General features: G+C 37.3%; 1 protein-coding gene across 6 annotated transcripts in view; it reads left to right on the top strand.

Moving 5' to 3' along the window:
• LRRC4C (leucine rich repeat containing 4C) overlaps nt 1–14,962 on the top strand; it is a 478,632-nt gene extending 463,670 nt beyond the window's left edge. For 3 of the 6 annotated variants that reach the window (XM_056493617.1, XM_056493620.1, XM_056493618.1), the window contains one exon: nt 12,305–14,950. In XM_056493617.1, coding sequence (XP_056349592.1) covers nt 12,347–14,263 — 1,917 coding nt within the window. In that variant the 5' untranslated portion in view covers nt 12,305–12,346 and the 3' untranslated portion in view covers nt 14,264–14,950. Of the gene's footprint in view, nt 1–4,394; nt 4,505–12,304 lie in introns of all 6 variants that reach the window. The other 3 variants (XM_056493621.1, XM_056493619.1, XM_056493622.1) reach the window with 3 other exon arrangements.
• The last annotated feature ends 3,599 nt before the right edge of the window (nt 14,963–18,561 follow it).

The following is an 18,561-nucleotide window of genomic DNA, read 5'->3' as shown; positions in this document are numbered from 1 at the left end:
TAAAGTATTATAAGCTACCTTTCCTGAATCTGATATGAATTTCACATTGTGCAATAATATTTTAAATTTCACCAGTGATTTTGACAAGCAGGCTATAAGAAGCCTACATAGAGAAGATATTCCATTAAATAAGGCTCTTTTGCTCAATTTTAAAACCATGTCTACGTGAAAAGTAATCTATTATTTTTCTCTATAAGACTTCCTGTAGTATAAAGTTCCAGAGAGATAACATCTATTCTATCTTTTTAATTTATGATTTTTGGATTTACAGGTTCTCTGGACAGAAAGAAAATAACTCATATAATTTGCCATATTTTCTCACTAATTCCTTTGAAGCCTTGGGTTTCCACCAAGCTGCATTCAAAGCTCTATTTGTTAATCATAACTTGCTAGGCAGGTCTATATTATCAATTCTTAAATCAGATGATATATTCTGAAAAAAACATATCAATATAGCACTGTGTCTTAGATACCTCAAGAAAACACTTTAGGATAGATGATATGGGATTTTGCTAGTGTTGTATTTCAGCACATATAGAAACATAATGCTCCAATATCAAGTTGCTCCAGAATTAATTTAACATTTGAATAAAATTAAAGCTGGGTAAAATAAAAATACATAATTATTTTATTTTGCCATGTTAAAGTGGTTGACACAGTTATAAAACTGGACCTAGTTGTGTCTATTTTTGCTTCCAGTGCCTGACTAAGATAATCTAGATAAAGGGGAAGGATGCTCTTTCCCTGTTAAGGTAAAATCCAAATGTCATTTTATACGTGCATGTGTGACCCTATGATTATGCTTAATACAAAGATATTTGGAGGTTAATGAACTAATTCTTGGAATCTAGAAATTCAAACTCCAGTAATTAATTGCTTTAGCATGAAACTGTTTTTGAAACATTATCTTTCAACAGTACTGTAACACATGGAAACAACATGAGTCCTTTACCAGGTCAGAAATATATGTTGTTAGAGAAGAATTGGCACTTGAGAGAATATAGCTAATGAAAATGAGGTTTGTAGAGTGTATCAGTCTGACCTCATGCCAGGGTAGGTCACCCTTGAGCAGATTACCTTGAGAGCCATTGCACAGCACGTACAGGGCATCAGGCCCAGCCAGGATGGGTTTAGGAAAGGCAGGTCTTGCTGCACTAACCTGATCTCCTTCTGGGACAAGGTGACCCACCTGGTGGATGTTGGAAGGGCTGGAATTCCTCCCTGGGATATAGTAAAGCCTTTGGCACAGTCTTCTGCAGCATTTTCCTGGAGAAACTGTCCTGTGGTGTGGACAGGTGAGCACTTCACTGGGTAAAAACCTGGCTGGATGGCTGGGCATGGAGAGTGCTGCTGAATGGAGTTAAATCCATCAGTCTTCCCTTTCCTTCTTCAGCTACTGAGACTAGGTCCCTGAAGGTGCACTGTTGATACTTTTCAAGGGCTTTACATCTTCTTAGTTGGGTGGCCCCAAATTACAATGAATGTCATATTTTGCCAGTTATACAATCCTATGGAAGGAATTTGCTTTCAGCTTTTTGTCATTGTAGTAATTTTATCATTATCATTGTTGGAAGGATTGGACTGTGTCTCAAGTGATCCAGACTGATGTCTGTGCTTTGTTCTCTGGGTAGAAGAGACATCCAATGAGTTTCAAGTAGGAATAGCATTATAAATTTCAGTTTCAAACTCCCAAAGTATTTCTTCAGATTTACCATCCATAGTGTCAACAACATGCTGCAGATACTTGATAATAATGCCTGTATTGCATCTGGCCAGCGTGGTGTGGGAAGCTCATGTTTGCAAAGTGTCTTATATACACATGCTAAATTTTGGCAAATGATTTAATCCATTATTGCCTCCTTTTCTTCAGCTGTAAACGAGAATAATACGACCTGTCTTTTTCCCAGAGGCCTTGTGGGGGTGTGTTTATGTTTGACATCTAATTACAGCAATCCAATGAATGATGCATTGACACCAAAAACTCCTATTGTGTGCAAAGGGCCCTGGGGTCACTACATTCGTGCAATTCCCAATAACAGAACTCTCAGGTCAAAGTTTGTTGTTCAGATCCAGGAAAATACTTGTAAGTAGTTGTTATAGTCCCCCTGAGTCACCACATAGTTTCACTCTTAATTTTATTTCACTAGCTGCCTCCTAAATTGGATTGAAACATTCTCCCACTTGTAATATTTAAAGGTGTACAAATGCTGTGTGCAAGAGCACCTGTGACCTGTTCATTGCCCAGCAGTGATAGAGCTGGTAATAATGTGCTTGCTATTCTGGCTGCACTGCACTTTGGTAACACCTAGGGTTTAATTGAAATACACCCTGACATTGGTTTTGTTCATGAAGCATAGAATGGACATAATTACTATGAATCTACTGAGGGATATTATGGCAAAATGTCGTATTACTAATTTTGGCTCCTCACTCTCTTTGGGGAAAAAAAAAAAATCACAGATTTCAGTAAAAAACAATGTGCTGCAGTTCCATAGAAGTCCTAAAACAAGTAATTTTCCAAAAAATTAACTTCTTATATTTCTCTGTACCTATTTTTTCTCGCAAAACACTATCACAGTAGGATAATTGCATTGCCCCTAACAGTTTCATATTCCTTCATAATTAAATAAACAGCTTGTAAATTGCAGACCACAAAGTGCCTGTGTTCCACTCTTACCTTAAGGGGTTTCCATAGTTACAAGGACAAGAAGTTTAACCATCATTTGCCAGACTTGAGGCTATTTGCAGTCTTAACTTTTTAACTCATGTCTCTTTTTCTCTTTGTTGCTTTGTTTATTAACAGAATGAGGGAGTAATTTGGACTCAGTTAGCCACTACAAATGTAATGATGCAAAATGGACTCTGGTGCTTTAGTGTGTTGTTAGCTGGGTATGTTTTTCCCAGAAGGTATTTTGAAGTAATACATACTAACAATATCACCTATAGTTATCAAGGTTATGAAATACCTACCAAGCACTTCTCCAACTCAGCATCAAATAATTCAGCACCTAAAAAAGGAAAACAGAAAAACACTATTCTTGACACATCATCATGACATAGAATACTTAGGCAGATATCTGTTTTAAATCATACTCCAAAAACAAAATATTGATGCAGGCTTTCCATGGCTGCTTTAATATCATTTCCTTTCATCCCTCAGTCTCCTCTGTTTTACATAATACAAAGTGTATAAACTGCAGTTGTTATGGTACAACTCCATCTTTTCATGCCACTGAAATGGACAATTCTCTGATTTGCTAATATCAAACTAATCTTCAATCTTTTAAAATTACTTTGGATTTTACCAGAGTATCTGTGTTTCCCAACTGTAGAGAAGTATAGAAAACTGCTACAGCATTACATGTTCATCAAACTAAAATATTTCTGTCTTCTTGTTATATTATCTGGTCAGCTCAGCAAGGCTCAGAGGATGATGTGAATGAGTGACAAAAATATTCAACACTAACCCTTTCAGTAGACAAGTGCAAATATTGTAATGTAATGACTAAAAACTAGATTCCAGTTTTCTAAGGTTAGGATGAAACTTTATGAAGTGCAGGTATATACTCTAATTGGTTTTTGTTTGTTTGTTTCTCTTCATTATACTGGCTGCATTTGTATATGCATTCTTAAGTTGTTCTGACCTGGCATTTCCCCCATCTCTTTTCATCATTTGTGAGTAGTGAGAAAATTCTGGAAGCAATCAGGTCTAACACTTTGGATTCCATGAGCCTTGCACATTTTTGCCTTTCCATTTTTGAAAAGACACAAACTTTAATACTACATAAGCTTAAAGTGCAGATTTTTTACCTACCAGTTTGAAATGTTCTAGTACATTTTTAAAAATGTTAATTTACAATTTAATGTTTCCATGTATAATAATTTATAATATTCTACCAGACCAAAACAACTTTGTTTGAAATAAAGATCACTGTATTATGTTTAAATAGATGCTAAATCACTGCTAAAACCAAAAAATACTATAATATTTTTTAAAATTACCCCAGTATGACAGGACTAAAACCTGCATGGTTTTAGACCATGTGCTTTAGAGCAACATAAAATTTTTTATTAAGGGTTATTTTTGTGCTAATTTCCTTGTGGTTCTCAGATACCTTCCTAACATGGATCTGTGATTTTAATTTGATAATAAATGAAAAAAATAATCAAGAAAGCATAGTTACAGAAACAGTGCAGTTTGATTATTGCTCACTGAGATATTTCTGCCATAAGAGAGGGAAATCTAGAAGGTGCTTGTATGACTTTCCCTTATATCATGGTTGGCACATGAAGTGCCATGACAGACTTCTGTAATTAAGAGAATTTTATTATCAAGCTATTGTAAAATTTATATTGTTCCGTTGCTGTTTTCCCCTACATAAATATCTGTCCAGAAGGAGATATGAGATGAAACAAACAACAAAATGACAGAGAAAATATATTTTATCAACTGAATTACTGGAGCAAAATGGAACTTCAGAAACCCAGGGGAATCAGTGATGAGGTAGGAAACCTTTTTACCTTTATGTAATTGGTTTGAATCAAGCCCAAGTCAATACAAAACAAAAGTTCCTATTGTTTATATGGGATCTCGAGAAAATGAATCCAAATTAACTTTGAAAAGGGACTAGCTAAACTACATTACATCCTTTTATGGACACTCTTAATTGAAGTTACAGTGGCCTTGATTCAATTTAGCTTAAATTAAATTCTAAATAAGAATGTCCACACTAAGATTTAATGCAATAGAATTAACCCACTTAAAAGTTAAATGCAATTAAAATTCTAGAATGTTTCTGGGATCACTAGAACCAAGCTGTATTGTGGTGGCTTTTATGCAAGAATTTTAGTTCATTGTGAATAGTTCACAGATTGCTCCTATTCATACCACTGTGCACAGTCTGAACACAAAAGTTAGGATTGTTTTGTCATCATCACCCTTGGATTGACTCCCTGGAGTGATTTCCAGGGAGAGGACAACAAAGAAGTCGTATAATTCCTCTTAAGAAATCTAAGTTTGTCCTAAAGAAGTATTCATTACATATCATCTGATGTTTTCTATGATTTTCCTGTGAAATTAGTTTTTTGAGGATACAAACTGCGAATGATGCTTAAGAGTAAAATTGTATTTATGAATAAAGAGAAATACCAGACTAATTGAGATTCAAACACTGTGAAATATCTTAATTTCTAGCTAAAATGAAAATATTTTTGCTTGGACACATGTGCATTTAAATTCTTTTAAATTCTTATTTCATGTTCATTTCTTTTACCTGATGTTAAAGAGAAAATTTTAAACCTTAGGAAGAAATGAGAGAGGAAACATGCAATCATGCTGGAAAATAAGGAGGGTGAAATAAAGCTGTTTCCTGTATAACAAAATGAAAGACAAGAAGAAAAAGGCACACTGGGTCAAACTCACCCTTGATTGAACTCCCCTGAAATCAGTGGTGATTCAGGAGGATTGAATGTGTCCAATCACATTTAGGTCTTTCAGATCAGTGTCTTAGTGATTCAGCTGAGTCTTGAAAGGCTTGCAGGAGAGAACTAGGAAGTATCTATGGTACAGCAATATCCACTCTGCTTCCTACACTTAAATGCTTCAAGGGGCCACAGAACTATGTCCCCGAGCAAAACAGTGAAACATGCAAAAAGGAGAATAATTTGCATTGTGAATGTTTTGATTTATCTGGTCTCAAGAGTAATCAGTTTGCATTGCAGGGCTGTCTATCTAGCCCACTTTGGCCTCTTCTGTATTTAACTAGAAATAAAATAAAAACCAAATAGATAAAAACTGCTGGGCTTTGAAACCTCCCAGGTTTTTAGACATTATTGCAATGGTTCCCTTAACTGTTGTTGAGACTTTTAAAGTCCTAGAGCAGTGAAAAGGGAAAACTGATTTTTAAGAATGTAGATAAAGTTACCCAGTTCTGTAGTCACAGACATGGGGTTTCATTGTAAACCAATCTGTTTTTAAAAACCAAACACATCTGCCAGAAGTCAATCCATGAAGAAATAAAAAATAAGAGTAGGAAGAGAAGGATATGAGATCTACAGTAAACCATTTCACAATTTTGCATGATGATGCATTGTAGTTCTCTGTTAAGAGCATAGCATGAGTTACTTTGTTAGTGACAAAAGCTTCCCATGGAAAAACAGAGTGATATCATTGCACTGTGTAGGGGCAGGGCACAGCATGCAAACTGTTTGCACTGCTCTTGAACTGAGAGCTGAAGTCCTTGAGGGTTCAGCCAGGTGGAAAGGTATTTCCAGAGAGAAAAGGGGGAGGTGAGGTGGGCAGGAGATGCTGGCGAGTGAATCCCTGGCAATGTGCTTCCATCGGCCCAACCCTGCACAGCCATATGGGGACACACATGTGAGGCTGCTGGAGCATTTGCAGAGCAGATGTTGGTAGAGGATTTCTGACCCTGGTGGAGCTCCCTGCCCACAGTTCAGTCTCTGTTCTGGGACCAAGGTTAACCCTCGTGTGTTTCAGTGCTTTGTGGAGCTACAGCATATTGTGTGCGTGTCTACACTGGAATTCCCTTGGCTGCTTCTGCTGGCATTGCTGCCAAAAGGGGATCAGTCTCAGGCCCTTGGAGCATTCAGAGTTCCTGAAAAGAGAGTCAAAAGAGTTACTTTTGCATAAGGTCATCCTGGGACTTGGCCCTATTTTTGTTGCTGTACTCCAAGCCCTGTTCCATACAGAAACTATTTTCAGTTCTCTGGTGCTGATGCTACTGGAAGAGACTTCCCAGCATAATTAGCTGCTTGACACACCTAGCTCCTCTTCTCATGTTTGGAAATCTGCTGTTTAATTTGCAACTGTAGAGAGGCTTGTTTTCTGAAAAAATGCAGATATCATTGCAGAGGGTTTTCCTCTCAGAAAACCTCTTTAAAAGGGTGTGAGGTACAGCATACATAACTGTGCTATATAGAGTGAAGCAAAGATGCATTTTCTGAATGCATCCACGTATTTGTCATCTTGAAAAAAATGGGAAAAGTGATTTGAATGCTTCTCATCCTGAAATTTTTTGGGACATGGCTGAGGGAGAGTTTTTGTGATTTAGCAGTTCTTCAGCTGAGACTTGATTGTGATATATTTGTGATGATGTACATTTACTATGATAGTTTAAACACCTGATACTTGATAAATTCTGTCTAAATTTTCAGTGCAGTACATGGAACATCACATATCAAATTTTTTCACGGCAGTTGTACAGCATGAACCAAAGTGTGCTAGATCATACTGTATCCTAAACCATACATTGGGATAAAGCTATGGCCTTTGCACTGCACAGCTCTGCTGCTGAGACAGTTATTCATAGACCCACAGACAAGACAGAAAGCAAAGTATGAGTTGCCAACAGCAACTAAACTGCCAGTGATCCAGCTAAGGGTCTCTGGAGCTTGGGGAAATATCTTTGCCACCTGCCATACCTCATTAGGCAGATCTTTGGAAATGGTGTGGAAATTCTCTTTTGTTATGAAAACCCCCCATTACAGGAAAATCCTTCAGCAGTCAGTGGGAGCATAGTCACTTTCTCCTGGTAGAGTAGCAAAGGGAGAACAAAGCACCTCAGGGCCAAGGTCTAATTCCAAGAAAAAAAAGTGTTTCTATTACAATGCCCGTAAGGAAGGCATACACGTTTGGCAAAGTTGCATTTCAATAGGGTGACTGCAGCGTCCTTCAAGCTGTCCCTAAGGAAAGCTGCACTGTGCATAGCTGCAGAGGTAGATTAGCTCTGTCATTCCTTGCTTCATCTTCTGCACTGGATCTTAAGAGGGCACTGCTTTTAGCTCAGAGGAAAATGTGTAGTACATCGAGAGTAACAAAAAGTCAGATAAGCTATAGAGAGGAGAACATGCATATCAAATGTCAATTTCAAAAAGAAGATTTTTTTATTCCTGTGCAAATAGAAAACCAAATGAACAACTCTCCATACATGTCTGGGAATGTGTCCATGGCCATAAAGAGAATATAAATTACTGTGCTAAAAAAAATTACCATTTTCTGTGGTAATTAGAGCAGTGCCACAGACAGACTTAAGGTCATGTTTGGAAACACATTTGATAATTGTACTGCATCAGGGGAACTGACTGTGCAGTAAGGAAATTCTTAACATTTTAAACTAAATTTTTAGTCTATACAGCAGAGGGCAGTAGTGGTATTGGATTGACCATAGAGTTGCTATTTTGGTACTAGAAAAAATGAGAAAAAAAATAACTTAGAAGACAAAGAGGTGTCAACAAAGACTAAAGAAGCTGGTTGATGGTCTGTGTTCCATGTGTGGGTTTGTAAAGCTAAACCTTCATGTGTCTCTAGCATAAATAGCTACTGAATAGCAAATTACTCTAGTACAGAGCTCCAGATGGATCTTTATGTAAAGCCCATTAAAATATTTCCATAACACCCTTCAAGGCTTTAAATTAATTTTCCACTGCGATTTTGTGCTGGCTGATTTTTTTTTTTACTAGGGTATTTCCAAGATATTTATGATTTAAAATCACCCTGGTATGAAATACCTACTCCATGACTTCCTGAATATTTAAGCTCTGAGCTCTGGAAAACCATCAGTATAAAAGAAAGGATCTTTTTACTATGTTCTTCCTGCCACTAGGAATCGCATTGCCATATGTCAGCCTCATGCAAACCTCACTAGCTGGAAGTGAGGACTAGAAAGGCATTGCCTAGTATATTTTCTGCTGGTCAGGGTCACTTTTTTGGATCAATAGCTACCCTGTACTTTAGCAGCACCAAGTCCACTTAGTTTGGTTTTGTCCTAAAAACTTCCTTTTTCTTCCTGTATTTCCAAAGAAGAGGGGAAAATGTCAAGTAATATAAATAAATCCGAAGTAAAATCAAATGGTGGCTGCAAAAGCTAAGATTTGCTCTCACTGCCTCCTGTAAAATGTTGCAGAGGGATGGCAATATAGATATTCTGTACTTATATATTAAACAAAATATTACTTAGACACAGAAGGATCAAACATACCAATACAGGTAAAAACATATCTAGAACTTTGTATTCAAATATCACAAAATGGTGATCCTGTCTTCAAAATTATAGACTCAGAGAACCTATCAATTAGTCAGTAACCAAATTTGTACATGAAGTGTGCACAGATTTGAATTTTACAGAAGCCTGACGGTGTCAGATTTCCCTGGAGGTCTTTGATAGATGGCTGTACTGAGGCATAAGTTTGATTGAGACATCCCTAGCACAAGATTAGGGAGAACAGTAAATGTAAAAGCCACAGGCAATTTTGGCCTTCAGTGCAAGGGAAAAGTTGTTCTGTGTGAATGATTCATTGTTTCAGTCAATAACCAAAAATAGGAAGGATATGGGGAATTTATCTTAAGAAGATAAAAGCATTTCTTTCAAAAATCTTTTTGCAACTGAGACATGGGAACATTTTGGTTTGGGCTAGACAACATTTACTGATCAGTCTCATACCTAATTTATTTGTTGTAATGATGTACTCAAGTAAAATGATTTTTTCCCCCATGGAGCATATGTGTAGGGATGAAAAGGGAATATTTGCTGGAGGAAGAGCTAGGTAAAGAAAATGTTGGGTGATACCATCAGGTTCAAGTAATTGGAACAGGAGGAAAGTGCCTTTGAGTGCTTGCAGCATGGCTTGGGACCACCAGCTTTAAGGAGGCTAGAAAAGAGCAGCTGAAGGGATTTGGTGCATACACAATTTGATGTTGAGGGTGCTTGCTCTCCCATGGCTATTCTTTTTTCTCTGCACTTTTTTGTTCTACAAATGCTATAGCTTTCCTGGTCCTCCAGGGAATCCAGGATACAGTACTGAGAGCAGACAGTCACAAAAAGAAAGGTAGAGAAACTATATGACATCCTCCAAAGCTGACCTTTAGTAGTGAATTGGACTGAGAAGAAGATTCCTGTACCTCTGAAAGCCCCACGTGCTGCCTGTGCCTCACCAGCCTTGTATAAAAGGATAACTGGCAGCTTTGAAGGCAGGCTGAGCTCTCATCCCAGTTTCACTGAAGACAAAAGCATTTCACCAGTGCAATGGTAAAATAATTGGTTTGTTGTGTTTCTGTGTCTGTTTTATTACTTGTTAATGGAATTCATTATTCAGTCCAAGTCCTTAGGGTAAAAGTTTTAAAAGAATTTTGAAAATGAGAAAGGAAAAACAAATTACTGAACTAAAAAAAAAAAAAAAAAAAAAAAAAAAAAGATGACAAAAATGCTAATACAATCACATTAACTATCACAGATGATGGTTAATTACTATTCAGCAGCAAAATTCATGGGTCACAGATCTTAACTAAGGATCCTACAATTGATATTAGGCTCTAATAGAATTCTTTTGACCACAACAGCAGGTTTTTCTTCATAACTGTGTAAGAAAGATGGGAACTATGGCCTTTTCACCTGCTTTTTGAAGATAGTTTTACTACAGTTGGACTTTTGAAATCAAACTTGAATTTTGGTGATTAGAGGGTTTCTCCGTACATCCTGTTCAGCACCTCTGGAGAGATAAGTGACCTTGTGAGCCTGCAGTGAAAAGGAAGGTGTGTAGGGCAGCCACCCCTCATCTAGTCCAGTACATTATCCCAAACCCATGAAGCTGATTTCAGGAGTGCAGCTGTTGGCAGAGGGAGGGGATGGAGGGGTGGGAGCAGTAACATCTAAAACTACAGCCACAGGGTGCTCCAGAGCCATGGGACACTAGTGCAAGCTGCAGAGAGAGAAGTTGAGTGACTTGCTCAAGGTTGCAAAACACATTAGTTTCATGAATCTTTCATAACAAGAATGATGTTTTATAAATAGCACCTACAGCGAGATCAAACATACAGATACAGCCCAGACTTTCTAGTTCCTTTCACAATTTTCAACCATTATATTGGCTTTCTCTGCAGTAAATTATTAAGAACGAGATGAGAACACTTGCTAGCTCTGAACCCTTATAACAGGTTTTTTAAAAATGCAGAAATGAATTCTCAAAAACACATTGTCTGAATATATAATTAGAAAAAAAAAGTCTTTCATTAAATGAATTGCTGTGAGATGAAAGTTAATATATTTTTCTGGGGATTTTTTTGGTTTTGTTGTTTTTTGTTTTTTTTAAGAAAGGTCTCTCTTTTTTTTTTTTTTTTTTTTTTTTTTTTTTTTTTTTTTTTTTTTTTTTTTCCCCACAAAATGAATCAATTTGGAGCCTGGAGTAGAAAACCATTGCCTTATGGTATTTTGTTTTACTGAATATATATGTACTATCCATCTGGGTGCTCTAGGTTATAAATGTGCTTAAGCTTGCTGTAATTTCTAAGACTTCACTTTTGGCTGATTTATAAGAAATTTCATTAATCTCGGCAACAGAGGAATCTTGAGCTGAGCAGCAGATTGAAAATGAACTGAAGGCTGGGGACTATAAAAACTGCCTCACATGAATCAGTACTGAAGTTCTTAAAATGGTAATGATCATTTGTAGTGTAAAGGTCTTTTCTCCCTTTGCAGTAAGAATTTTTTGAGAGTTTTTTCAAGGTGCCAATGAAACTGCCAGCCCTGGAGCTACAGCGATATTTTTCAGGATTTAAATAAATGGCTATTCTCATTTCTGTGTTCAGTACACATTTGCTAATGAGTGTTTCTCTGCTGCTGGTGCCAAACAAAAGAATTGAAGAGGACATATCATTAAATTGGATGAGGCTCATCATGCTTCTTTTTTTTTTTTTTTTTTCTTTTTTAATTCTTATAGGCAACATCTTGCCCTGTCATCTGCATGACACTGAGTTTTAGAGACTTACTTCTAGTTAAACTCCGATTCAGGAATCATGTTTGTATAGACAAAGATTTTTACCCATAGCTGACACAAGCCTCCACTTGCTTTTCATATTATCTGTTGTCTTGTCTTGCAATGTGTAAAAAAGGTTAACACCTTCAATATTCTGAGAATTCATATCTTAGTAGATTCCTATTACTGACTTTTGCCTTTTTGAGATGCTTGTCCTTTCTTTCAACTCTCCCCTGAGCTACATTTCTTTTAGGTATTCATTGAGGTTGAACTTCTTATCTGCCATCCACCTCCGTACATTGTACATTGGAATGTGCAGGAGAACTAATGTAATGCTGTTTCTTATCTCATTGCCACTTGCAGCTGATCCACACATCTGTACAGAAAAATAATATTAGAAATTCTATACCTGTTCTCATTATCAAATTTCAAGAAATTGGTAGAGTTGATTGAAAGGACTTGAGAAGCCTTTGTTGAGAGACCCCAATTATTTGAGATTAATTTAATGTTCTCCTTCTCCTTTCTTCCTTTCTTTCAGACGATTCAAACTCCAGAAGGACCAACACCAAATAAATTATGAATGTTGAACAAGATGACCTTACATCCACAGCAGATAATGATAGGTCCTAGGTTTAACAGGGCCCTATTTGACCCCCTGCTTGTGGTGCTGTTGGCTCTTCAGCTTCTTGTGGTGGCTGGTCTAGTGAGGGCTCAAACTTGCCCTTCTGTCTGCTCCTGCAGCAACCAGTTCAGTAAAGTGATTTGTGTACGGAAAAACCTTAGAGACGTGCCAGACGGCATCTCCACCAACACCCGGCTACTCAATCTCCATGAGAACCAGATCCAAATCATTAAAGTTAATAGCTTCAAGCATCTGAGGCACCTAGAAATCCTGCAGCTCAGCAGGAATCACATCAGAACAATTGAAATAGGGGCTTTCAATGGTCTGGCCAATCTCAACACTTTGGAACTCTTTGACAATCGTCTGACCACTATCCCAAATGGGGCTTTTGTATACCTGTCAAAACTGAAGGAACTGTGGTTGAGAAACAACCCCATTGAGAGCATCCCTTCTTATGCTTTTAACAGAATCCCTTCTCTCCGGAGGCTGGATTTGGGGGAATTGAAAAGGCTTTCATACATCTCAGAAGGTGCCTTTGAAGGTCTGTCCAACTTGAGGTATTTGAACCTTGCCATGTGCAATCTTCGAGAGATTCCTAACCTTACTCCGCTTGTAAAATTGGATGAGTTAGACCTTTCTGGGAATCACCTGACTGCCATCCGGCCAGGTTCTTTCCAAGGGTTAATGCATCTTCAGAAATTGTGGATGATACAGTCCCAGATTCAAGTGATAGAAAGGAATGCTTTTGATAATCTTCAGTCACTTGTAGAGATCAACCTGGCACACAACAATCTAACACTACTGCCTCATGACCTGTTCACACCACTCCGCCTGGAAAGGATCCACTTGCATCACAATCCTTGGAACTGCAACTGCGATATCCTTTGGCTCAGCTGGTGGATTAAAGACAAGGCACCCTCCAATACTGCATGCTGTGCCCGTTGCCACACGCCTCCCAGTTTAAAAGGAAGGTACATTGGTGAGCTGGACCTGAATTACTTCACATGTTATGCTCCAGTCATAGTGGAGCCACCAGCAGACCTCAACGTCACAGAAGGCATGGCTGCAGAGATGAAATGCCGGGCGTCGACCTCCCTGACCTCCGTGTCTTGGATTACTCCAAATGGATCTGTAATGACACATGGGGCATACAGAGTTCGGATTGCTGTGCTCAGTGACGGCACATTGAATTTTACCAAGGTAACTGTGCAAGACACGGGTTTGTACACATGCATGGTGAGTAACTCTGTTGGGAATACCACGGCTTCTGCCACGCTGAATGTGACCGCCCTGGATAACCCTGGCTACACGTACTTTTCAACCGTCACGGTAGAGACTGTGGAACCTTCTCAGGATGAGGCACAGACCACAGAGCAGGTTGGGCCCACACCAGTTACCAACTGGGAAACCATTAACATGACAACCTCACTCACTCCACAGAGCACAAGATCAACAGAAAAAACGTTCACCATTCCTGTGACGGACGCAAACAACGGGATCCCAGGAATAGATGAGGTTATGAAGACTACCAAAATAATAATTGGTTGTTTTGTGGCTATCACTCTCATGGCTGCTGTGATGCTGGTAATTTTCTACAAAATGAGGAAGCAGCATCACCGGCAGAACCATCATGCTCCAACACGGACTGTAGAGATCATTAATGTGGATGATGAGCTTACAGGTGACACACCCATAGAGAGTCATTTGCCCATGCCAGCAATAGAGCATGAGCACTTAAATCACTATAACTCTTATAAATCTCCTTTCAACCACACAACAACAGTTAACACAATAAATTCAATACACAGTTCAGTGCATGAACCGTTATTGATCCGAATGAACTCGAAAGACAATGTTCAAGAGACTCAAATCTAAAACATTTATGACATTAAGGGGTGGGGTGGGGGGACAACAAAAGATGGTTTATAAAACAAATGACACAAATGACTGGGCTAAATCTACTGTTTCAAAAGTGTCTTTACAAAGAAAAAGAAATTTATTTATTAAAAATTCTATTGTGATCTAAAGCAGACAAAATTATGTGTATTCCTCAGAACCTGTTTTTGCTGCAGTTATTTACCCTCCTCGTTCCCGTTTTCCTGCCCAACCTACTCTGACTCCCATTTGCCATATTTTTCATAGGAGATCTTGATTCCCTAAAAGAACTGATCTAGGAAATTTTGTAAGAATTCTGTTACACTTTGGGAATTTTTATGGTGAATTCTAGTGGTGAGATTCGGTCTATTTTGTCACTTTCTCTTTTTTCTTTTGTTTTCTCATGCCCTTTTTGAAATTATTCAACAGAGAATGGAGTAATAACAGTAACTTTGCAAGTGAGAAAAACAAGTAAACCTTTTTTTTCTCCATGTAATGATTTGCTCTGTATTTACCAAAAGCACCATTCTGTGAAAAAAATGGAAAAAAAAGTAAAAAAAAAAAAACCAAACCAAAAATTAATTTACTTGTGGAAGCCTATAAAACCCATGATCTTTTAAGCAATTATAGAACCAGAATTTGTAGTTCAAACACTAAACTAAGATTATAAATAAAATATTGGTTTTTTTCTGTACTTGGATATAGCTCATTCTTAGTGTGGCTTTAAACATCAAAAGTTTGATAAAATTCCTACAGTAATCTGCTCTGATGGTCCAAAACACAATCACTTTAAAGAGAATAATTAAACCATTTTGGATCATTGCTGAAGGATATCACAGTTTTCATTTTAGTTTATGAAAACAACATACTGGTAAACAAGGGTGTTTGATTTCTAATGCAAGATTGAGATCATCCTTTCTAATGATGTTTGCAATTATCTCCATTAAATCACAAGATACTTTTCACAATGCCAGAAAAGTTTTGCAAGGAGCTTCAGTTTCACTGAATTCATTAGACAAAATTGAAAACTTTTTTCTGTTTTTTATTATTTGTAACTTTCAATAAGAAAATTCATCTTCATATCAAAGTTGGTGGTTTCCAGTTCAGTTGTTCTGCGACTTCTGGGCACAAATATGAAAGAAGCTTAGCCATAATAATACCTGTAATTAGAGCTATATCCCTATGTGTAAAATCAAATAAAAATCCTTTTCCTGGAGTAAATCACGGGAGGAAATCTCAGGATTTGGGTTTAAAAAATAGAAAGAGTAAAGTCAGACAAATCAGAGGATATTATAAGTTACTGTAATTTTCATGACACTTAGACTCCCTGTAGAGTACCCAGTTTCCATTAATTTAAACTCAGACTCATTTACCAACTGGAAATGCACACCCTTTGCCTTTCTGTTCTTCAGATTTAGCTTATTGGTATAGGACTGGTATATACTGTGCATGCTGAAAGCTAAAAGGAAGGCTTTCCATAGGAAACCACTTCAGGACATTGTGTTCTTCCAAGCAGAAGTTCTGCCAAATTAAACTTCTCTACGCATTGGCAGCTGAACAGAAGCATTTTAACATTATTTAAATTAGGAAAGAAAGGAATCTTATATATAATTTCTGAACTATTTTCACCTGTTTTCTTTCTTAGCCACCCTTACTGAGGGTTTTTGGGGTCTTGTGCCAGGTAAATAAAATCTGTTTAGGTCTTTCTAGTATGGAACAACATGCAAAAATATACTTCTATTCTGTAATTTTAAGACGGAATTCTGATAGAATGGTTTATTCTGTAAGTTTAAGATGGAATTCTGGAATTCTGAGGTAAAAATCTCCTGTTGGATGCACAGTTCTCAAGGCTGCAAGTGAATGTTGTAGTATGAAGGCCTGATTTAAGGAGGACACAGTGGAGATAGGTGACAATGCATCACACCCTGCAAGCAGGCTGATAAGTATAATACCGAATGAAACCCAAAGTTCTATAACAATCTCTAAGAAACATTTGGCAAGGCATTATCCTTTGATGTGGTACATGAAAAATAATATCTACTCAAAGGGAATTTTAATAGAGGGCAAAGATAGACCTGAATGTAAAATATTGCAACTGTGATTCCTAGGCTTGCCTGTTTCTTCAAAGTGCAATTGAGTATTTCACTGGTGATTTCTTTCAAGCATTGTGATAGCTTCTGTGCAAAACTACTACAGGTACACATTCCTATGTGCTCTTTGCCCATCTGGCTAGTAACAGTCTGTCCATGGCCAATGCTAATCTGAAAATTGGAAAAAAAAATTCCATTCAGGAAACCTAAATCTGGACTATTTAAATCTGTAATTAATGAGTTTATGCTAACAAATTATGGCTACTCTAACCAATATTTGTGAAAGAAGTTATGGTCAACATGGTTTTAAAAACACTTGGTGTTTCATTAGCCCCCAAAAGTAAGTTGGTAGGAGGCCTATAAGAAAACAGGAGTAGTTGTCAAGTGCAACACTGGATCAGTGACAATCTTTGATTATTTTTGCAGTAATACAAAATACTCAGTGACTGTTTTAAACAATATATTCATTATTATTGAGTATTAATCCAGTTTTATTGGCTAATCAAAAAATCCTGCTTGTTCATAAGCTTAAAGGAAAAGCATTGGGGTGTGTTTGGCTGGGTAAGTATAAATGTTTTACATGTCAATCATATTAGTTATGAATTTCCCATCATGTTCCCTATTTTTCTTGGAACCACTGATGTTATTTCTAATTCCTTCCTACTTCCACAAAACACTCAGTACTTTTGCAGGTGAATTAAGTACCAGAGTTAGAGAAGATCACTGTTTAGAGTATGAGCTGAGCTCCATAATAAAGGGAAAGAAGTGCTGTGCTCTCTTGTTTGGATGCTCAAATCACATGCCAGTGCCTCCTGTTACTGCTCCAGAGACAGCAATGTTAAGAGAGAAGCCTCTATCTCCTGTATGACAGAGCACAACTGACAGAAAGTTCTAATGAAATTTCTCTTGCAGGTGACCACATTGTGTGTGATGTAAAACAATCGTGCAAAAAAAATTGTGTTCTTGACTATGATCTATTGCTTCCCTAGTGGGCTCATGAGAAATTATGAATTATTCTTCAGTTCATTTGATGGAGTTTGAAGATGTTTATCTGCTGTCCTGTACAAATAGAAACTGCAAAGCATTTTCTTTCTGGAATTTTCATCAAGTCTTGGGAATCTTGCCATATGCAGAGATTACACGTGAAAAGCAAACCAAGTGAGTTCCATTCAATACATCATAGAAGATGGACATTTTATTTTCCTTCAAAAAGGGCTAAATGTATGAAAAGTAATAGATTAATTGTATTTTTTGCTACAATATTCTAACACATTAAAAATTATATTTAATCATTTCAAGATTCCCTGTCCCCACTGACACAGGTCGATCACAGAACTAGAAAAAAGGAAAAGAAAAAAGAAAAGACAAGTAAATTAACATTGTAGTTTGGTATACCAGCTTCATAGTCTTATGAAAATGTTTCATAACAACTGTTACAAGCTTTTATATGTCAGGAATGACCATTAGTGTAGTCTTTTCAAAGAGGGGCATGGAAAATCTCTTCAACTTTTTCACCACTCTCTAAAGGTTATATCCCATTTTTACAAGACCTAAATACATAATTTTTTTAATTCTCACTGTTTTGTTTTTTTTTTAAGTCCAGGAGGTGAAGGTCTAAGAAATGTTAGGAGCTACCTTGAAATTTCATACCAAAAGAAGTAAATGAAGAAATAATTTATCCTTATCTTCTAGATGTAATGAAACCAGTTAGACTTTAGTGCCTGGGTTTCTGTTGTTCTTAGTAGAACTATTTAATTTTTCTTTTTCTCATTTTTACAAGCGTTGCCAAAAAAAAATATCTAATTTCTAAAACTTGATCTGCATTTAGTGCAAAGGTGGTGGTGGATATTTTATTGCAGGTGTTGGATTATAGATGAGTATCATAAAAAACCAACACACGGAGCCACCACTATAGACATAGCAGAGGTTCATCAGCAGGGGATGGGCTTGGGGAAATTCTGGGAAACCTACCAAGTAAATCTGCAGTTCCTGTTGGCCCTGAAACCTCACTTACAGTGGTGCCTTGTGAAAACACTGTGGTTGTGTCCAGTTTGTGGCTGGAAGAGCACAGCAGGACAGGAGAGATTTGGATTGGGAGTAACTCATCAACTGCTCCCCAGTAAGAGCATAGGTGCAGAAATAATCAGCATTAAGAGCTAATAACTCAGGTCCAGACATGCAGTGTATGATTAAAAATGAGAAGAATTT

Source organism: Oenanthe melanoleuca, chromosome 5, assembly GCF_029582105.1.
Source record: "Oenanthe melanoleuca isolate GR-GAL-2019-014 chromosome 5, OMel1.0, whole genome shotgun sequence".
Classification (NCBI taxonomy): domain Eukaryota; kingdom Metazoa; phylum Chordata; class Aves; order Passeriformes; family Muscicapidae; genus Oenanthe; species Oenanthe melanoleuca.
The sequence above is the reverse complement of the archived record's forward strand: the minus strand, read 5'-3'. Positions and strand labels throughout refer to the sequence as shown.